General features: G+C 38.3%; 6 protein-coding genes and 1 long non-coding RNA gene across 7 annotated transcripts; 5 read left to right on the top strand and 2 right to left on the bottom strand.

Annotated features, from left to right (window-relative positions):
* Window positions 1–127: 127 nt before the first annotated feature.
* Window positions 128–2,089, bottom strand: LOC111806670 (polygalacturonase At1g48100). The gene is made up of 5 exons (XM_023692049.1): window positions 1,428–2,089; window positions 1,308–1,352; window positions 1,012–1,219; window positions 859–940; window positions 128–778 (listed from the first exon to the last, which is right to left on the bottom strand). Exons 1-5 carry the CDS (start codon window positions 1,971–1,973, stop codon window positions 274–276), a joined length of 1,386 nt encoding a protein of 461 aa, XP_023547817.1. The 5' UTR covers window positions 1,974–2,089; the 3' UTR covers window positions 128–273.
* On the top strand, window positions 1,580–19,639 carry LOC111806672 (short-chain dehydrogenase reductase 3b-like). The gene is made up of 5 exons (XM_023692051.1): window positions 1,580–1,584; window positions 12,546–12,551; window positions 18,487–18,541; window positions 18,610–18,952; window positions 19,027–19,639. The coding sequence occupies exons 3-5, from the start codon at window positions 18,525–18,527 to the stop codon at window positions 19,450–19,452; spliced, it is 786 nt and encodes a 261-aa protein (XP_023547819.1). The 5' UTR covers window positions 1,580–1,584; window positions 12,546–12,551; window positions 18,487–18,524; the 3' UTR covers window positions 19,453–19,639.
* On the top strand, window positions 8,372–10,520 carry LOC111806671 (probable protein phosphatase 2C 2). Its single transcript, XM_023692050.1, has 4 exons — window positions 8,372–8,694; window positions 8,954–9,151; window positions 9,230–9,465; window positions 9,750–10,520. The coding sequence occupies exons 1-4, from the start codon at window positions 8,527–8,529 to the stop codon at window positions 10,318–10,320; spliced, it is 1,173 nt and encodes a 390-aa protein (XP_023547818.1). The 5' UTR covers window positions 8,372–8,526; the 3' UTR covers window positions 10,321–10,520.
* Window positions 9,165–12,103, bottom strand: LOC111806675. The gene is made up of 4 exons (XR_002816863.1): window positions 11,998–12,103; window positions 11,543–11,590; window positions 9,612–10,351; window positions 9,165–9,502 (listed from the first exon to the last, which is right to left on the bottom strand). It is a non-coding gene; the product is annotated as an uncharacterized LOC111806675 (long non-coding RNA).
* On the top strand, window positions 13,308–14,517 carry LOC111806673 (short-chain dehydrogenase reductase 3b-like). Its single transcript, XM_023692052.1, has 3 exons — window positions 13,308–13,413; window positions 13,482–13,824; window positions 13,899–14,517. Exons 1-3 carry the CDS (start codon window positions 13,397–13,399, stop codon window positions 14,322–14,324), a joined length of 786 nt encoding a protein of 261 aa, XP_023547820.1. The 5' UTR covers window positions 13,308–13,396; the 3' UTR covers window positions 14,325–14,517.
* Window positions 16,209–17,467, top strand: LOC111807756 (short-chain dehydrogenase reductase 3b-like). Its single transcript, XM_023693624.1, has 4 exons — window positions 16,209–16,229; window positions 16,286–16,493; window positions 16,720–16,749; window positions 16,971–17,467. Exons 1-4 carry the CDS (start codon window positions 16,216–16,218, stop codon window positions 17,367–17,369), a joined length of 651 nt encoding a protein of 216 aa, XP_023549392.1. The 5' UTR covers window positions 16,209–16,215; the 3' UTR covers window positions 17,370–17,467.
* A 924-nt stretch (window positions 19,640–20,563) lies between the features above and the next one.
* LOC111806669 (short-chain dehydrogenase reductase 3b-like) lies at window positions 20,564–21,603 on the top strand. The gene is made up of 2 exons (XM_023692048.1): window positions 20,564–20,665; window positions 20,743–21,603. The coding sequence occupies exons 1-2, from the start codon at window positions 20,652–20,654 to the stop codon at window positions 21,527–21,529; spliced, it is 801 nt and encodes a 266-aa protein (XP_023547816.1). The 5' UTR covers window positions 20,564–20,651; the 3' UTR covers window positions 21,530–21,603.
* Window positions 21,604–22,038: the final 435 nt, after the last annotated feature.

Raw genomic sequence — 22,038 nt, 5'->3', positions numbered from 1 at the left:
TGAATGCATGCCATTTTGAAAAGAACAAAAAGGAGACATGTTGGTGGGTGAGTGCAATTTTTTGTGCATATACTCGGAGTGCGAATAACGTTCGAGTACATCTTTAACTCAAAGTCGACAGATATCATAATATAACGTAGCTATAAATCAACTACTTAATAGGAGTTGTTTTTTCGTGGTATCGTGTGACATGACATATAAACTTGATCGGGCCTCGTTTCAACTACATTCGTGATTATTTTATATACATATGATTGTATGTTGTGGTAAGGATCAACAATACTCATTGTCATTGTTTAATTTGATAGAAGAAGGAAGCCCCTCTTGCAAGCATGAGACAGGGGGAATGGTAAGTGTTTGAAGATCTCCATAAGCATTCCAACAAAAAGGGTCCAATACTATATCTCCTTGAGCAGGAAGGAGCTCGATCTCCGACAACGTTAGGTTGGTACACGGGACGGCGTCGCTGCAGGCGAGGTGCATAGGTGAGCTTCGAATGTCGTATGTTCCTTTGATGTTTGTGTATTCAATGTCTGATATTGAGACAGCTGAGGTTTGGTTGGTGCAATCTTTGGTTAGACAGTAGAATTGGTCGATAATGATGGGATTCCTAACGTTGTCCATGTGAATGTTGCTAAATGTTATTCCTCTTACGGCTCCGTACCCACCTTGCCATGTCTTGATCCGAACACCGTTGTCTGAGTCTTTGATCACCGAGTCCCTGACCGTTATGTTTGTAACACAAGCTCTCGAGTTTCGAACACCAAGACTTCCGATACTGGGCCGAAATAAAAAGGTCTAAGAACAGGAGATTATTAATATCTTAACTAATTGAACTACTACTAATTTATACCATACCTAATTCCATGACTTGGTCCACAAGTGATGTTCCGGATATCGACATCATATGAACCCGACCCAATTGATACACAATCATCCCCTACATAACGATGAGTAGAATCAGGATTTATAATTCATACTCTTAGCAAAGATACTTTTCAACCAACTTACCATTGTAAATGACTGAATTATATATCCCGACGCCATTTGTGTTCTCGATGTGGATACCATCAGTGTTGGGACTAAGACCCGGAGACTTTATATGAATCGACTCTATATGAACATTCTTGCAACCGTCGAATCTGAAGTGAAACTGAGGACTGTTTGTGAATTTAAGTCCTTGGACAGTCAAATTCGAGCTCATGAAGAACCTTATAGCCTAAAATCATTACAATGTGATACACATAAGTAATTTCATCATATCCCGATCTTAATAGAGAAGTATCATATGGTCAGCACGAACTTACAATTGGGCTGTCACACGGTCCTGGTAACGTGGTTCCATTTGGTCCCTAAAGTTTAAAAATATCTTCGTGTTAGAACGTCGGAGACATTTACTTAAACATCGAAGAAGATCGAACCAATACCTTGTGTGGTTTGCAAGGAAGATCCCACCATTTTTGACCTCGCCCATCAACCACACCTCCACCCTCTAAGGACATCCCATCAATTCTATAGAACACCAACCACTGCCGGCGACTAGCATTCCTCGGCCAGGCATCAGGGCCATCCGGTGGCATCAACGTGCCATCAACCCACAACATGAGATGACCATGGCAAGGGCCAGTAAAGATTGTTGATTGAATCATAAACGAGTAGCCATAAGGAACGAGCACGACGGCAGCATTGTCACTCTGGCACGCCGTATCCCAAGCCATCTTAAACGCCTCGGTGTCGTCAGCAACGCCATCGCCGACAGCACCAAAGCCTCGTACGTCGAAGATATTCGTTTCGTTAATGTAATCGCCATCGCCCGGTGAAGGAGAAGGAGTAGGAGGATGTGAAATGTAGCTACGTTTATGATGGTGAGAGTGTTTTTGCTTGGAATGATGATGCCATCGAGCTTGAGAAGAACAAAGAAGACAACACAAAAAAGTAACACAAAATGACAATGACAACACAAAATTAGACATTTTTTGAGATGGGTATGTCTCAAAACACTCAAAAAACACTTTCTTCAACGAAATTACTTGGATTTCTCAAGAACCCAAGAGGGTATTTCAACATGGGATGAACACAAAGCAAGAAAGGCTGAATCTTTGGCTATATAATGAGAGAAAAAACACAACTTTAAGTGAAAGTGGAAGGTGAATCAAAGGGTTGATGTTGAAATTATTACTTTTGGATTGATTATTTGAGCAGTGGAACCGACCAAATTCATGTAGGCATTGACCTTTAATACACAAAATGGAGAGTGGCATTGAGTGTTTGAGAAAAAGGAAGAAGAAAAGGGCAGTGGGATTGGAGATAAGCCTCCCATGTTCTTCCCATAACCATGCCTCACTTTGGTCCCAAATCTAGTTTCAATAATCTGACAAAATTTCTATATTTTTTTTCAAAAACAAAACCCTAAAGTTTCAAGCTTTATAGGCCTGCCTATTAATGAGGTCATTAGTACTCATAAAAGCCAAAATCATTGTCAATTATAGGATGATTATTGTAACATGTTTAAATTAACTTTTGGAAAAGATTAAGAAACGTAATTGTGATGTCTCACATTGATGGGAGAGGAGAACAAATCACCGTTTATAAGAGTGTATAAACCTTCCCCTAGCAGACGCATTTTAAAGTCTTGAGGGGAAGCTCGAAATGGAAAGCCTAAAGAGGACAATATCTGCTAGCGGTGGATCTGGGTCGTTACAAATGATATCAGAGCCAGATACCAGACGATGTGCCAGCCTTCTCGCTGTTCCCCCGAAGGGGGATAGACACGAGGCGGTGTGCCAGTAAGGACGTTGGGCCCCAAAGAGGGGTGGATTTGGGGGCGGTTCCACATCGATTGGAGGACGCTGGGCCACGAAGGAGAGTGGATTGTGAAGTCCCACGTTGGTTGGGGAGGAGAACAAACCACCCTTTACAAGGGTGTGGAAACCTTCCCCTTGCAGATGCGTTTTAAAGTCTTGAGGGGAAGTCCGAAAGTGAAAGCCTAAAAAGGACAATATCTGCTAGCGGTGGATCAGTCGTTACAATAATCATATGTTGTAGTGTTTTCCATGTCAGAGAAACTAAACATTCTTTATAAATGTGTGAAACTTTGATAAAAACCCTAATGAAACCCTAATCACTTGACCTCTTTGGCTACTCACCCGAACGTTAACTTTTCTCAATTTAAAAACGACGAACGAGATGGGTTTTTCTTCTTCTTCGGGTTGAGCTAGTAATTCAAGCCACATATTAAGAACCAAAGATGCCTTGAAGAGCTTTTTTCAGTGAATCTGCTACTTGAAATGCTGATTGTTGCTGTTGTTGGAGAACTTCAAAAGCTGTTTTGAACTAAAAAGAACATGTTTTTGGTCACAGCTTTAGGCTTAAAAAGTGAGGATTTAAGGTTATTAATTGGTGCAAACAGGTTTTGATACTTGTAAATTGCAGAAGGAATGTAATAGACAACTACAAGTGGGAGAGTGGCTGAAAGGCCTGCTTTTAAAGCAAAACAAAACAAAAAAAGAAACCCCATAAGAGAATTTTGATAATTGTTTAATGAAAAAAAAAAAAATCGACACGTCGGGTTGTAACGATTTGAACCATAAACTTTTAATTCTGATACCATATTAGAAATCACCCATCTCCACAATGGTATGATATTGTCCATCTTGAGTATAAGCTCTCATGGCTTCCACAAAAAAGCATCGTACCAATGGAGATAGTATTACTTGATTATAAACCCATGATCATTCCCTAAACTAGCCGATGTAGGACTTTCATCCAACAATTACAACATCTATCGAAGGTCGGTTTAAACCATGAGGCTGACAATCATACGTAACGGGCCAAAGCGGACAATATCTTATTAACGGTAAGCTTGAGTTGTTACAAATACTATCTGAGTCAGATCAAAGTGAGCCGTGTGCCAACGAAGACACTGACCTTCAAAGGGGGTGGATTGTGAGATCCCACATCTGTTGGAGAGGGAAACAAAACACAAACCGATGAACTGAAAGTTTAGGGTTCGAACCGATACAAACTCGTAGGGTTTATATGAAAGTTTGAAACTTTTTTTTTTGTTTGGGTGACTTTTTGAGTTTGTGGAAACATGGTATGTGAGAGTGGGAGTAAAACGACATGACAAAGGGCAGTGGAGACTTGGTGGTGCCCTCTGCATCTCCATCCATCTTCTTTACTCTCTCTCTCTCTCTCTCTAACACTGCCTCACATGCCTCTAACACACACACCACAAAAAGCTATTTCTACTTTAAAAAAGAGCCCCAAAGTTTTATTCAATTTGTCTCCCTTTTTACGTTGAATCTATATTCTATTAGGGTACCCTCTATAATGATACGATATTGTCAAGCTCTCGTGACTTTCGTAATAAGTCCACTACTAACAAATATTATCCGTTTTGGCTCGTTACATGTCGTCGTCAGCCTCACGATTTCCAAACGCGTCTACTAGAGAGATGTTTCCACACTCTTATAAGGGATGCTTTGATTTTTCTAAAAAACATCATACCAATGAAGATAATGTCTCGTACTTATATATTCAGAATGTTCCCTTAATTAGTGGACGTGAGACTTTAACACAAAAGGGTTTTAAACCAAATAAGATTTAAACATATCTCAAAGAGTGTTTAAAGAAGATTCCAAAGAAGAGAATAAAAAGAGAGATATTTTAAAGGAAGAAAAAGGGAAAAGTGTGTAATTTGCAAAGAGGAAGACAAATTTGTGAGTAGGCAATGCCAAATTGCCAATTTTGACTTAGGGGTCAAATTTTTGGCCACGCCTTACCCCACTACTCGTGGTGGGCATGCATTCAAAATCGAGCCTAAACCCTAATACCTTCTGGAACCCACGTCGATATCATATCTAAAAAGAATGTTGGCTGAGAGATTTGAATCTTTGACCTCTTAATCGAATATACGTGTCTAAATTAGTTGAACTATGTGTTAGTAACCCCCGACCCTCCACAATAGTATGATAGTCCACTTTGAGCATAAGCTCGCATGACATTGCTTTTGGTTTTATCGAAAGACCTCGTACCAATAGAGATGTATGACATATTTTAATTATTTTTAGCAATTATATTTTAGTTTAACTATGTTGACGTGTTTATGCTTTGTTTTGGGCCTAGATTGAGGCCCGGGTACTTAACAAGGTGATGGGCTTAAAAAGTTCGGTTTTGTCGGCCCAAATTTGGAAGGCCCAATGTGGAATAATAAATTATATTTCAATTAAATTATTCCTTTAAATTTACTATTTCATTAATAAATTTGTGTGGTTGGTTGGAGAGAATCATTTTACTGTCCCCAATACGAACAAATCAAATTCGAACACGTGTCAGATTCATTTTTTAATTCACTATTTCACCAATTATTGTCTTACTCCGATGTTCAATAAAAAATTAATTCATATTATCCACCATTTATTATTTTAAAAAATAGTTAAAATCATTTTTAAATAATTTCAAAATCATTACGAAATATATTTTTAATACCAGAAGAATCACACTATTTTTATATTTAAATAAATAACCTAATAAATAAAGTAATATATATATATATATATATATATATATATATATATATATATATATATATTGAGACTATCCATTCATGATAATATAGTTTTTATGTCGATCCATTAAAAATAAATGAATAGTTTTGATATAATAAAACTCACGATCTACCCTCTTTCGAGAGTTCAGCGTCTTTGCTGGCACACCGTCAAACTCAAGTCTACTCACAATTTACTTCCTTTGGCAACTCAATGTCTTTGCTAGCACACCGTACGGTTCAAGCTCATTACAATTTACCCCATTAGGAGCTCAGTGTCACGGTCATGCTCGTTCAAGGCATGTTGCCCATGGCCGCATGCCCATGACAAACCCAACCCTTTATATCTTTTCATATTTTAGTGTTTTACTTTTGTATTTAAGTATGATGTTTCAGAAATATCATGTCTAGACCTATCAGACATGAAATGCCTCAAAATTTATTATAGGGGGATATGACTAGTTGTTAACTTCTCCATCCCTAAGGTTATATACTGTGAGCCGTTGTTATTTCTCTCTTGCTTGTTTATATAACGTCTCTTTCGAAAATCTCTCTCTGTCCTCGTTTTCTAAAACTTTCTCTTAAAATCGAGGCTAGAGTCTCGAGCATACGTCGCTTGACCGTAGGCAACGTAAGAACGAATTGGCTTAGCTCACTTGTCGTTGGAAAGTGAGTGCCGCACAATAGCAAGTGCGCTGCCATAAAAAATGCGATTGTGACACTCATGTTCGTTGGCATCACAATTCACTTTCCTTGGAATCCTAGCGTCTTCGTTAACATATTGTTCGGTGTCTGGCTCTTCTATCATTTTTAACTGTGTAAGCCCGTTGTTAACAATATATTGTCCACTTTTTTCCGTTACATATTTTTAAATTGTATCTCAGTATTTGGAATAAAATATATTACAAAATAAATAACTTTTGGTAACCACACATATAAAGTGTTTTAAGTTGATGAGACAGTAAAAGGTGGCACGTGTTTGATGGAAATACACACGTCTCTGTGGTTTCCTCCACGTTTATCTAGAACAACTTTTTCTTTTTCTTTTTTTATTATTTTTTGTTCACTATAAAATAAAACACATGCACATCCTTTATATTAAATATATGTTTTTATTTACAAAATAAATAAATAAATAAGAGAAAATTAAAATTAAGAAAAGTACAAATTGTGGAAATTGATGTCATCAATTAGGATAAATATGAGAGAAATAAAATCAATTACTTTTAATTAATTATAAGAAATAATCAAATTAATATAATAATAATAATAATAAAGAAAAGAAAATTAATTTTATTTAATGAGTGGGTTGCTGAACTACACCACCCAAACCAAACTCAATCCCCACTCACAATACTCTAAAATCAACATTTTTTTTTATTTTTTATTTTAACGTTTATTAGACAAATATTATCGATGATAAATAGATCGACGTTACAAATAAATAAATAAAAATATCACAATAACACTTTATCATGACATCGATCATGTTAACTAACAGGCTTGATGTAATCTCATTAAACTATATGCTTATTTTAATCTAACTTAGATATACTAAGTGAGATCTCATTCTTTATAAAAATGTGGAAATTTTAAAATTGTGAGGCTGACAACGATACGTAATGGATTAAAGTGGATAATATCTATTAACGATGGGCTTAGATTATTATAAATGGTATTAGAACTAGACACCGAATAGTGTTCCAGCGAATATGTTGGCCGCCATGAATGTGGATTGTAAGATGGTTAAATGTATTTTAAAATTATAAGGCTAATAGTGATACATAACATGTCAAAACGGACAATATCCATTGGTATGTATTTTAGGGAATGATCAACATAGACTAATTTAGGAAATTATCATGAGTTTATAATTAAAGAATACTATCACCATTGCTACGAGGCCTTTTAAGGAAACCAAAGTAAAGCCTGGAGAGCTCTAAAGTATTGAACAAAGGGTGTACTTTGTTCGAAGGCTTCAAAAGAAAAAAAAATAAAAAATTTAGAGATAATCTATTAGATATCCATAGATGATTTTGATCTAATATTAACGATAAGAATTATTTTTTTTAAAGGTAAAATATGTGGATGCATTTTAAATATAATATTAAATGTAAGAATATTTTTATTTTTATTTTTAAAAGTGGAGAGTATTAAAAAAATGTATAAATGGATGAAAAAAAAGGGAATTAGAAAAGTTATTGATAATGGACTAGAGACTATATAAATTTGAGCCACTCTTTTGTTGACACGTGGTGATAGACCCACCAATTTATTCGAACCGCGTCTGAAACCATCTGACGGGTCGGCCAATTCTGACACGTAATTCCAGCACTCCTTAAATAATTGCTTACGTAATCTCAACCCATATTAATTTTATTATTTAAGAAAAGAAAGCACTATTATTTATTCTTATCGATAGTTTTAATTAAATAAATTAATAGAGGATTATTATTTTTTAAAAATTATCAACATATATTTTCTTTTCGCTAACAACTAAAAGTCTAAAAAAGTAGCTTAATTTCCACGTCGGCAGGCATGGAAACAAGTCGCTAGAAAGCTCTACAGCTGCCAGACCCATGATCCTACGTCACATAACGGTCTCCCTTTAAAGAGAAACGAAGTCAACGCAATTCAAAGGAAGGCTATTTCAGTAATTTTGCAAAAGTTAAGAAAATAAGCCTGCCACGCGTCAACGCGAAGACGGTAACGTGTCTTCGTAAACAAGTCCCGATAACGGCGTTACGTGCTCCGTCTCCTTCCATGAATTTACTCTCCCCCGCGTCGTCTCAACTATATATTGTTCTTCATCGCCGACTTGTTCAAAAATATTTCCGATCAACATTCTAAAATTTCCAGAGAAAAAAAAAAAAGAAAAAAAGAAACCGATCCGAATTCTAATTCATACTTACCGATCTTCTTGTTGTAACGATTCTGATCGCTCTGTTGAAGAATCTGATTCTTTGGTCAATGTAAAAATGGTGGCTGAAGCAGAGGTTATTGTTTGTCCGAAGAGCCTCCCAGTTTTGGAGGTGCCGTATTACAGTAAGGAGACTCGTCTTGAGGAAATTGAGTCCATTAATGGTGGTATTTCGACTCTCGATCGTGTTCGTGCTTCCGAACCGGTTTCTTCCAGTTCACAATCGGTATGTTCTTCTTCTTCTTCCTCTTCTTATAGGTAAATTCAACCTGAGTTAGGGAAAGCAACAGTGATCGTTACGAAATTGTTTCTGTGGTGATCGGGTTCGATTTCGGGGCGATAGTGATAGTTCTGGATTTTGGGGTTTAGATTCTTTGGAATCATGATTTCAAGTTCATCTTTGTTTGTATTTTGTGCAAAATTGATCTGTTGTTGGATTCTGAGCGCTTGTTTGAGTTTTATGATATTTGTTTCTGCATCTTCAGGATATTAAACCCATGAAGAAAATTCCAGATTCCGACGCCGATAAGGCGAAGGATAAGGAATTTCCGAATCTCCGGTCGGGTAGCTTTGCTGATATTGGACCGAGGAGATTCATGGAAGATGAACATATAAGGATAGACGATTTGTCTTCGCATTTAGGATCGCTGTTTAAGTTTCCTAAGCCAAGTGCCTTCTATGGGGTGAGCTCAGTTCTTTGAATTTGGGTTGTCTTTGTGTACTATGGACATGATCTTAGTGGAGTTCCTATGCTTTTTCAGGTGTTTGATGGACATGGAGGACCTGAAGCAGCAGCTTATATCAGAAAGAATGTTCTTAGACTCTTTTTTGAGGATGTCAATTTTCCTCAAATGCCAGATTTCGATGAAGTCTTGCCGGAGGAGATACAAAATTGCCTCCGGAAAGCATTTCTTCTGGCTGATCAAGCTCTAGCTGATGATTCCGGTGTCAGTAATTCGTGTGGGACGACGGCCCTGACAGCCCTTGTGCTTGGAAGGTATGTTCTTCCTCCCCCATGTAATGATCCTTCGTCCCTGTATTTGTAGAGTTTGTAGTTTGTTAGTAATCACGATAGAATATTATTGTCCACTTTAACCATAAACTCTAATTGTTTTAGTTTGAGCTTCCCAAAAAGTCTCATACCACTTTGAGCATAAACTCTAATGGTTTTAGTTTGAGCTTCCCAAAACGTCTCGTACCATTAGAATGTGGGACTCCCTCCCAACCCTCCTCGACAATCAAGAGCTGATTGCATTTAATGGTGTATTATCTGTTCTTCAGGCATTTAATGGTGGCGAATGCTGGAGATTGCCGGGCTGTTCTCAGCCGGAATGGAGAGGCAGTAGATATGTCACAAGACCACCGGCCGATTTATTCGCTGGAGAAGCAACGGGTGGAAGAGCTGGGTGGCTATGTTGATGGTGGCTATCTGAACGGTGTTTTATCGGTGTCGCGGGCGTTGGGGGATTGGGACATGAAGCTCCCACATGGCTCTCCTTCACCTCTCATTGCAGAACCAGAATGCAAGCAGGTTGTTCTTACAGAGGAGGATGAGTTCTTGATCATAGCTTGTGATGGGATTTGGGATGTGATGTCGAGCCAGCAAGCAGTCAATGTAGTTCGACAGGGGCTTCAACGGCACGATGACCCAGAGCGGTGTGCTCGAGAGCTCGTCCTGCGTGCTTTGCGATTGGACTCGTTCGATAATCTGACTGTTGTGGTGGTTTGCTTCTCTAGTTTCCATGGCGACGGTTCCTCACTACCACAGCAGAGAAAATTGAGATACTGCAGTCTGTCTGCGCAGGCTCTTTGTAGTCTGCAGAGATGGTTGGATAACAGTGGATGCCAATGAGTGTAACTTCTTCTTCCTGTAAAAACGAGCACTGCAATCCCATTTATTGTAATGTAAATAATTTTCTAATACTAAGTTTTCTTCCGGTTGCTGATTATGAACATGTACTAAATAAACCAGCTGGTCTCAGCATATTTTTGTGCAAGTACATTAACTTTTTTAGTAAAACATATGATGTAAGCACGATTGTTGAAGCTGAACTAAGTTCTTGTGTCATAAACAACTCAATGATCAACTCAATGATGTTTTAAACTAGTGGTGAGTAGTTTAAAAGATTGCACACGCAGTTTATTCCATTGGCCCTCTCCACTTCGCCCATAGATGGAAGATACCTCTTTGCCCCTAAACGAACAATTTTGTTTCGATTGAACCCCCTTTCTCTAATAAGTTAGAGGTCTTCGTAAACATATTAAAGGGTTAATCTTATCCCACAAGTGACATGAGGGTACTCTACTCGTTTGAATTCCTTGTCTTGATCACTTTGATGTTTTCTTACTGCTTTCATGATGTATATTTTCTTTTAATATTTTTTAAGTGTATGATATATGACTGAATTATGTATATGCTGGTAGGCTTAAAACGTATGTATGATAGGGGATGCAACTAGTTGTCTATTATTCCTACCCTCCGTGAGATTGGAAGGGATGCAACTAGTTGTCTATTATTCCTACCCTCCATGAGATTGGAAGTGGATATTTTGGTTTTAGACATGTTGATGCTGGTAGACTTGAAATGTCTGTATTATAGGGAAAACACTCCATTGCCAGTCTCATGAAGGTCAGCTCACAGTATATACGTTGTTTTTTTCAATTCTCTCGAATCTTGGTTTCAAACTTTCTTTTTAAAATCTCTCCCTACCCCATTTTCTAAAATCTTCTTCTCAAAGTCGGGCTAGCGACTTGAATATACATCGTTAGACCGAAGACGACAAGATTTCGAGTTGGTTGACTCACTCGGTAGTGAGAGTGAGTGCCGCACAATCACTTATAAACGTCCCGTAAGAATGCGATTGTGACACCCAAATAACTCAATCCTAACATAGCTTTCTAGACTACGTTTAAGTAACCTCTCAAGCAAAGGTAGCAGCAGTGCCTATATTTGCAAACATCCTATGACATACTAGAAACACATCACGACATTAAGACTATCTCAGCTATGCATTTCATGATTGATTTTAAGCTAACAATGGAACTGAAACCAGGTTAAAGGCTGGAATACTTACAGTGACCACAGAAGGCAAAAGAGGAGGAACTTCATAGAAGACCGACAACTGAAAACAACCAAAACATGAAATTCAGAAATGTTCGAAACTAGGATTAGATTGTAACAGAGTAACAACGAAGATTTATGCATATATGTTTGGATAAAATCGTACAACATCAAGATTCTGCTATGAATTCAGCCAGCAAAGGCTCAGAAGTAGTAATAACGACAATCAGATCCAGTGGAACGAAATCAATTGAACAATTCACGAGACAGTAACAATGCTTCATGAGACTGGCAATGGATATTTGAATTTAGACCATCATCAAATAACATTTCAAGAACAGAACGAACTGGAAGAACATTTCAATATATCAAGAACTGCACCAACCAAACCAACAAACAAACCATAGCAAATAGAGAATCAATAAACGGGAAAGAAACTAACAATGAGGAAACAAATTGTATATTTACGTTCAATTCCGCCATTCCATAGAAGAATTTAGGGTTTCGGCGGCGCTTCGATGGGCCGCGTGGGATCTTGAAGACGAGCTCCGGTAGAAACAGTGACCTAGAATTAATACTTCTACAAGTGGGAATCGCCATAAATAAGACGCGATTTCTCCTCTTCCGAGTAGCCAGATTTCTCGCGAGTTCTCGCGATTTTCCCGACGATTTTTTGTTTCTTTTTACAAACCTGCCTTACATATAAATTGTTTTTTATTAAAAAAAATTAATACATAATTAAACATATCATTAAATAAAGTAATTAAATTTGGGTGACTTTATTGTAAATCTATACACTACTAATGGTCTCAGCATCATTAAATAAAGTCATATGATTGTGTGTTGTTAAGGGTTTGTATGATTTGAGTAATAATGTTCTACTTTTGAAACATTTCAAAGTTGGAACTTTGAGGAATAAACACACCTTCAATTGCAATGAAAATTAACTTGGTGCGATCAAATGGAAGCCAATTTGTCCGTTTTGGCCCCTTACGATTTTTAAACACGTCTGTTAGGGAGAGGTTTTCACACGTTTATAGTGAATGATTCGTTCTCCTCTCCAACTGATGTAGGATCTCACAATCCACCCCCTTGGGTGCCAACATCCTCGCTGGCACACCGCCCAGTCTGGCTCTGATATCATTTGTAACAACTTAAGCCCACCGCTAGCGAATATTGTCTGTTTTAGCTCGTTATGTATCGCCGTCAGCCTCACAGTTTTATAAAGCATGTGCTAGGGAAAGATTTTCACACTTTAATAAGGAATGATTCGTTCTCCTCTCCAACCAATGTGGAATTTCACAATCCACCCCTCTTGGGTGCCAACGTCCTCGTTGGCACATTGCCCCTAGCTCTAATATCATCTGTAACAATTCAAGCTCACTGCTAACATATTTTGTCCACTTTGGCCCGTTACGTATTGTCATCAGCCTCACGATTTTAAAATGCATATGTTAGGGAGAGACTTTCACACTCTTATAAGGAATGATTCGTTCTCCTCTCCAACGTATATAAGATCTCACACGATCGAATAGTTAAGGCTTCAGCACAAATATGAGACAAATAATACCACGTGATACTTGTCACTATGCCAAATAACTCCACGTGATACTTGTCACTTAGTCTTTGATGCTTAAGTTAGTGGGTTAAAGTTAGGTTATGGAGTGTCCTACTTATATATAGCTTAAAAAATGAAGGCAACCAATAATTGAGGACCAATGGTTTGCTTATATTTTCAGCCACACATTGATGAAATAATATCTTCATGGTTCTACCACAAATTTACTATCAATATATGATTATGTTCATATTGGTTGTGTGAAAATTTGAACATAGCAAAGAGCTTAGCTTGAAGACGATCTCAACCATGTCTAAACCCACAAGGTAACAATCTATTCTCTCTCTTTATGTCCATTACCAACATCTCAATATCTTACAAGTTTCTCAACCAGGCGGCTGCATGGGAAGGTGGCTCTCATAACCGGAGCTGCCAATGGCATCGGTGAAGAGACGGCGAGGCTCTTTGCAGCCAACGGTGCTTATGTCGTTGTAGCTGACATCAACAATGAACTGGGTCAGAAAGTAGCAACCTCCATTGGCATCGACCAAGCCAGCTTTCATCACTGCGACGTGAGAGACGAGAACCAAGTCGAAGAAACCGTGAGCTACACCGTTGAGAAATACGGTCGTCTCGACATTCTCGTCAGCAATGCTGGCATAACAGGCTCTCTTACTTCAATTCTAGAGTTCGACATGTCCAACTTTGACAACGTAATTTCAACCAACGTTCGTGGGGTATGTTCTGTTCATACACTTAACTCAAAAGTTTAAGTTGATAAGTTACGATATACATTAAGTTATTTTTTTAGGTAGTAGCGACGATCAAGCATGCTGGACAAGCAATGGTGAAAGGAAATATACGAGGGTCGATCATATGTATGGCGAGCACGGCATCGGTGCTTGGTGGGATAACATCGATGGCGTACACAACCTCGAAGCATGCGGTGTTGGGGGTGGTGCGGTCGTGCTGCGGGGAGCTCGGGGCGTATGGGATTAGGGTGAATTGTGTGTCGCCGTACGCGGTGGCGACGAGGCTGACTTGTGAGTTTTTTAATATGGAAGAGAGTGAGGTTGAAGAGCTTGTTTCTGCATCGGCAAGCTTGAAGGGTGTGGTGCTGAAGGCTAGCCATGTAGCTGAGGCCGTTGTGTTTCTTGCATCGGATGAATCAGCTTATATAAGTGGTCAAAACTTGGTGGTCGATGGCGGCTTCACGGCGGTCAAATCAATAGGGTGATTCGCTTCTTTTAGTGTATGATTTGAATGATGATGAGTATGTTCAAATTCAAATAAAACTTAATCCATCCAAGAGGATTATAGGTTGAGTTGAGAAAAAGCTATTGATATAAATATGGAAATGAATAATCATGAATCATGTGCGAAAGAAATATTAATTGAGCAATGAATAAAAGTTTTCCCTACTTTCAGCGTCCTCGTTATGTACTCGTTGATACTCGTTCCTTTTTCTAATCGATGTGGGACCCACCAATCCATTCCCTTCAGGGTCTAGCGTCCTTGCTCGCACATTGCCTCATGTCCACTCCTCACCCTACTTCGGGGCTCAGCGTTCTCGCTAGTACTCGTTTCCTTACGTTTCCACACCCTTATAAAGAATGTTTTGTTATGTTTCCTTAGCTCGCTAGCACTCGTTCCCTTAGGTTTCCACACCTTTATAAAGAATTTCAGTTCCCTTAGGTTTCCACACCTTTATAAAAAATTTCAATTCCCTTAGGTCTCCACACCTTTATAAAGAATTTAAGGGCTCAACGTCCTCCCTAGCACTCATTCTCTTGGATTTCCACACTCTTATAAAGAATGCTACTGATAAGATAAAGAATCAATACAAGGGGAATAAGATTCGGATTACCTTGTTGATCGAATATCTCAAGGCAAGAACATTGTTTGAGATTCGAATCACTCCGCCACAAGCAAGATCGATCATGTCTAGCTTGAATGATTCTTGTTGATCAAATATCTCAAACACTTGTTTGAGATTCGAATCACTCCACAAGCAAGATTGATCATGTCGAGCTTGAATGATTCACATGCAACCTAAACTACGTAGAATTGCAAAGAAACTTAGTCATGGACTAAAGAGAGCACAAATGCTTCTTTTAATATATTTTCCAAGTCTGCTTACAAATCCAACATACATGCCTTTATATAGCCTAAAAAATGAAACTATGGAAGGCATTACAAGAGTGGTAACATTCATACTTAATTACCATAATTAGCCATTAGTTAATTGTAACCTAACTGAAATAAAAAATCTTAAAATACAATAACTCTAAATTGTAACCCACCCAAAATTAATAACAATCAAAATTCATTCTTTTTTAATGTGGCATGAATTGAAACATCTTTTGATAATTTTGACAACTTTTTCTTCACATCTTCATTGAAGTATATTGTATGATTGATATCTCTTCGTTCATATCAGTTACTCACTTAGGTTTCAAGTTTGGTTTTGTTCTATGGATTCCCACACCCTTCTAATCTTGTTACGTTAGGTTTCCACACTTTCCTAAATAAGGAAGATGAAGTTTGTTCTAATGTACGTTAGATTTCCCTTTTTAGTTTTACTCTCAAAATTCTATCAAAATAGCAAAAATTAAAAACATAAAAGTAGAAAAAAATTAAGGCTTTTTTTATTTTTATTTTTATTTTTAATATCATGTTAATATCTACATTTAAAAATGAATTTTGTAAGGCGTTATTTAAATTGATTGAATTATGAAAGTTTAAAATTTTGATTAATTCAACTAATACATAATTAAACATGTCATTAAAGTAATTAAATTTTAAAATTTTTATTGTCAAATTTGAACATAATTGAATTGAAAAAGGAAACTCGTTAATTAACCCAAATTGATCTAAAAAGGCAATGCCCAATAAAGTTAAAATTTGCTAATAAATTGAAGGTAATAACTTTATTTAAATAAAATAAATAGAATTTAATACGACATAAATAGATAAATACACATTAAATATATATATCATTGAATTTTTTGCATTATTTTATTACATGGATGACATTAAAAATTATTTTAATTATAGGAGATGTATTTATATAAAATATTATGTACAAATTTGAACATATATCCAAAAGCTTGAAGATCATCTTAACAATGTCTAAATCAAGGTAACACTCATTTCTTTCTCTCTTTCTCTATCTATGTGCTAAAATTTCTGATGCAGGCGGCTGCATGGGAACGTGGCTCTCATAACAGGAGCCGCTAGCGGCATCGGCGAGGAGACGGCGAGACTATTTGCAGCCAACGGCGCTTTCGTTGTCGTAGCTGACATCGACGACGAACTGGGTAGGAAGGTGGCTGCCTCCATCGGCATCGACCAAGCCAGCTTTCACCATTGTGATGTTAGAGACGAGAAGCAAGTCGAAGAAACGGTGAGCTACACCGTTGAAAAACATGGCGGCCTCGACATTCTCTTCAGCAATGCTGGCATCATGGGCTCTCTCGCTTCAATTCTATTGCTTGATATATCCGATTTCGATGACATATTTGCAACCAACGTCCGCGGATTATGTTATTTGGAAATCTATTCATACCCTTTAAATTTTAAGAATCTATTCGATTTAGCCTCTAAATTTTTGGATTCGTACTTTTAAAAAGATGGTTGGGACGATTAAGCACGGTGCGCGAGTGTTAAGGATATTTAGTAATAAATTATACTTTCGCGTATATATTATATTTGATATTTTATTATAAGGCAAATATTAGATATTTTCCTTATTACCATAGGTATCTTTCCATTTATTGTTATTTCCATTTATTACTATTTCCATATCCTTGTAATTTATTTGATTATAAATAAGATAACTTTCACACCATTTAGGTGTGGTGGATTAATCAAACATTCACAGCGAGCAATGGTGAAGAAAAACATACGTGGGTCGATCATTTGCACGGCGAGCGTGTCGGCCACGATAGGAGGGGCGGGGCCGATGGCATACACAAGCTCGAAGCATGCGGTGTTGGGGGTGGTGAGGTCGAGCAGCTTGGAGCTTGGGGCGTATGGGATTAGAGTGAACTGTGTGTCGCCACATGGGGTGGCAACGCCGCTGGCTCGCCGGACTTTGAATATGGAAGGGAGTAAGGTTGAAGAGCTTGTTTCTGCATCGGCAAGCTTGAAGGGTGTGGTGCTGAAGGCTAGCCATGTAGCTGAGGCAGCTCTGTTCCTCGCATCTGATGAATCAGCTTATATAAGTGGACAAAACTTGGTCGTCGATGGCGGCTTCACGGCGGTCCGACCAGTCATATGATTGTGTGTTGTTAAGGGTTTGTATGATTTGAGTAATAATGTTCTACTTTCGAAACATTTCAAAGTTGGAACTTTGAGGAATAAACCCACCTTCAATTGCAATGAAAATTAACTTGATCAAATGGAAGCCAATTTGTCTGTTTTTAAAACACGTCTACTAGAGAGAGGTTTTCACACGTTTATAAAGAATGATTCGTTCCCCTCTCTAACTGATGTAGGATCTCACAATCCACCCCCTTGGGTGCCAACGTCCTCGCTGGCACACCGCCCAGTGTCTGGCTCTGATATCATTTGTAATAACTTAAGCCCACCGCTAGCAAATATTGTCTGTTTTAGCCTGTTACGTATCACCGTCAGCCTCACAGTTTTAAAACGCATGTGCTAGGGAGAGATTTTCACACTTTAATAAGGAATGATTCGTTTCCCTCTCCAACCAACGTGGAATTTCACACTGCCCCGTGTCTGACTCTGATATCATTTGTAACAATTCAAGCCCACCGTTAATATATTTTGTCCGCTTTGACCCGTTACGTATCGTCGTCAGTCTCACGATTTTAGAATACGTATGCTAGGGAAATACTTTCACACTCTTATAAGAAATGATTCGTTCCCCTGTCCAACTTATATAAGATCTCACACAATCCTCCTCAAAGAATAGTTAAGGCTTCAACACAAATATGAGACAAATAACACCATGTGATACTCGTCACTATGCCAAATAATAACTCCACGTGATACTTGTCACTTCACCTTTGATGCTTAAGTTAGTGGGACCTCTTGTTTTTACCCTTTCTATTATTAACGTTACGTGATGGAGTCTCCTACTTATCTATAGCTTAAAAAAAATAAAGACAAACAGTAAGCAACCACCAATGTGTTTGCTTATTTTTTCAGCCACACATTGATGATCACATAATAACTACCACAAATTTATTGTCCTTTTAGTTATGAAATTTTAGTAATGTGTTTTTCTTACCAAATAGTTGAAATACTTTTTAAATAATGTTTTCCTTGAATTTTTCGTTTACACGCTACACGTCCTAATCATGGTTAGGGTCGTGACGGACCTCTTGTTTTAACCCTTTCTATTATTAACGTTAGGTTACTGAGTCACGAAGAACATAGCAAAGAGCTTGGCTTGAAGACGATCTCAACCATGTCTAAACCAACAAGGTAACAATCTATTCTCTCTCCTTATGTCCATTACCAACATCTCAATATCTTACAAGTTTCTCAACCAGGCGGCTGGATGGGAAGGTGGCTCTCATAACGGGAGCCGCCAACGGCCTCGGTGAAGAGACGGCGAGGCTATTTGCAGCCAACGGTGCTTATGTCGTTGTAGCCGACATCAACGACGAACTGGGTCAGAAAGTAGCAACCTCCATCGGCGTCGACCAAGCCAGCTTTCATCACTGCGACGTGAGAGACGAGAACCAAGTCGAAGAAACCGTGAGCTACACCGTTGAGAAATACGGTCGTCTCGACATTCTTGTCAGTAATGCTGGCATAACAGGCTCTCTTACTTCAATTCTAGAGTATGACATGTCGAACTTTGACAACGTAATTTCAACCAACATTCGTGGGGTATGTTCTGTTCGTACACTTAACTCAAAAGTTTAAGTTGATAAGTTACGATATACATTAAGTTATTTTTTTAGGTAGTAGCGACGATCAAGCATGCTGGACAAGCAATGGTGAAAGGAAATATACGAGGGTCGATCATATGTATGGCGAGCACGGCATCGGTGCTTGGTGGGATAGCATCGACAGCATACATAACCTCGAAGCATGCGGTGTTGGGGGTGGTGCGGTCGTGCTGCGGGGAGCTCGGGGCGTATGGGATTAGGGTGAATTGTGTGTCGCCGTACGCGGTGGCGACGAGGCTGACTTGTGAGTTTTTTAATATGGAAGAGAGTGAGGTTGAAGAGCTTGTTTCTGCATCGGCAAGCTTGAAGGGTGTGGCGCTGAAGGCTAGCCATGTAGCTGAGGCCGTTGTGTTTCTTGCATCGGATGAATCAGCTTATATAAGTGGTCAAAACTTGGTGGTCGACGGCGGCTTCACGGCGGTCAAATCAATAGGGTGATTCGCTTCTTTTAGTGTATGATTTGATGATGAGTATGTTCAAATTCAAATAAAACTTTGTCGATCCAAGAGGATTATAGGTTGAGTTGAGAAAAAGCTATTGATGATAAATATGGTAATGAATAATAGTAAATCATGTTCGAAAGAAATATTAATTGAGCAATGAATAAAAGTTTTTCTTACTATGAGTGTCTTCGTTATGTATTCACTTATACTCGTTCCTTTCTCCAATCGATGTAGGACTTATCAATCCATCTTCTTCAGGGTCCAGCGTCGTTGCTGGCACATCGCCTCATGTCCACCCCTCACCCTATGTCGAGGCTCAGCGTCCTTGCTAGCACTCGTTTCCTTACGTTTTCACACCCTTATAAAGAATGTTTCGTTATGTTCCCTTAGGTTTCCTCCAGTGTCCTCGCTAGCACTAGCACTCGTTCCCTTAGGTTTCCACACCTTTATAAAGAATTTCAAGGTTCACTGTTCTCGCTAGCACTCGTTCCCATAGGTTTCCACACTTTTACAAAGAATTTCAGGGCTTAGTGTCCTCGCTAGCACTCGTTCTCTTGGGTTTCCACACCCTTATAAAGAATGTTTCCTTGCTAACACTCGTTCCCTTAGGTTTCTACACTCTTATAAAGGATGTTTCTTCCTTAGGTTTCAAGTTTCGTTATGTTCTCCCAGTTTCCACACCCTTCTATTCTTCCTTAGTAAAGTGCGTTCTCCCAGTTTCCACACCCTTCTATTCTTCCTTAGTAAAGTGCGGAAACGTAACGTAACAAAATTATAAGGGTGTGGAAATCGGGATAACAGAAGGACCCACCAATTCATTTTTTTTCCATATAGTACAAATAATGAGCCCAAATTTTATGAATTTTGTATAGAAAATCTCACCCACTTGCTCGAGCACCGCACCTGCTTCGTCCTTGCAAGACATCTCCTAATATCATCCACAAATTCATCATACAATTTCAATTCCAATTTATCTAATTATTTTAAACAATTAAAATAATTATTACCTAATAACCCACCTTATAATTACAACATTAAAATATACAAAATATAGATTCCAAAAAATAATTTTTTTAATAAGTTATTAATTAATGTCACAAATCCCCATGATCATATAAGTGAGATATTCAAAGATTTATATTAATATATATATACGATCAAGGATCTCGTTCAATTCTCAAATTCTGAAGAACAATGTCGAAGCCAAGGTAAGATTTTTAATCAATTTATGTTCAAACAAATTGATTTTAATTATTCACTATTATTTCTGTTTTTAATTTCTTAGGTTACAAGGAAAAGTAGCTCTGATCACCGGCGCCGCCAGTGGGATCGGCGAGGAGACGGCGAGACTATTCGCAGCCAACGGCGCGATTGTCGTCATCGCCGACATCCAAGACGAATTGGGACAAAAACTCGCGGCGGAAATCGGCCAAAACCAAGCCAGCTTCCACCACTGTGACGTCAGAGACGAGGTGTCGGTCGAGAAAACCGTCGCTTTCACGGTGGAAAAACACGGCCGGTTGGACATCCTATTCAGCAACGCCGGCATGATGGGACCACTTGCCGGAATCCTGGACTTAGACATGGAGGAATTCGAGAACACGATGAGAACTAACGTGAAAGGCGTGACGGTAACGGTTAAACACGCCGCACGTGCGATGGTAAAAAGCAAGACACGTGGGTCGATTATTTGTACTTCCAGCGTGGCAGCGGCGATGGGTGGGGTTGGGCCGGCAGCGTACACGGTGTCGAAAAGCGCGGTGGTTGGGGTGGTGAAAACGGCGTGTAGTGAGCTGGGGAAGTACGGGATTAGAGTGAACGGAGTTTCGCCGTACGGGGTGGCGACGCCGATGACGTGTGAGAGTTATAATATAAGTGTGGAGGAGGCGGAGAGGAACACAAGCAGTCTGGCGAATTTGAAAGGGATTGTATTGAAATGTCGACATGTCGCTGAGGCGGTTTTGTTTTTGGCGTCCGACGAGTCGGCTTATGTCAGTGGGCATAACTTGACCGTCGACGGCGGCTTCACCGTGGTTTGTTCTTCAATTCCGCCGCCCGATTCTTCCATCTGAGATTTCCGTTCTTTTTGCAATATTTTAATGAATTTCGTTATTATTATTATTAAAAAATTTAGGAAATTGGAATATTATGAGGTGGCGATGAGCTGGATTTTTTCTTTATTTATTTTATTTTAAAGTCAAAATCTTGGAATCTCCACCGTCCATGTGCAATTACACTTTAATTTTAAATAATAAATAATATTTCAAATCTTTATTTTTATTATATAATAATTAAATGTTAAATTTTAACATTGGAGTGCTAAAAAAATTTGGTCGACCAAACTCAATTAAACTCGATTAATTACGTTCAAATAAATGAAAATTTGGTGAGTTGAGTTAATTCAAATTGGTCGAGCTGAATTAATTTGAATTTATTGTTAATTTTTTTTAAATATATATATTTATTTTTTATTTTTGTTTACGATAAAATTATATATATAATTATTTTAATTCTATTTAATTTCATATTATTATTATTTCATATTTATAATTTAAACAATTGAGTCGGGTCTTAAAAAAAA

This window comes from Cucurbita pepo, chromosome LG12, assembly GCF_002806865.2.
Source record: "Cucurbita pepo subsp. pepo cultivar mu-cu-16 chromosome LG12, ASM280686v2, whole genome shotgun sequence".
Lineage (NCBI taxonomy): Eukaryota > Viridiplantae > Streptophyta > Magnoliopsida > Cucurbitales > Cucurbitaceae > Cucurbita > Cucurbita pepo.
Note: the sequence above shows the minus strand (reverse complement) of the source record. Positions and strands in the feature narration are given on the sequence as shown.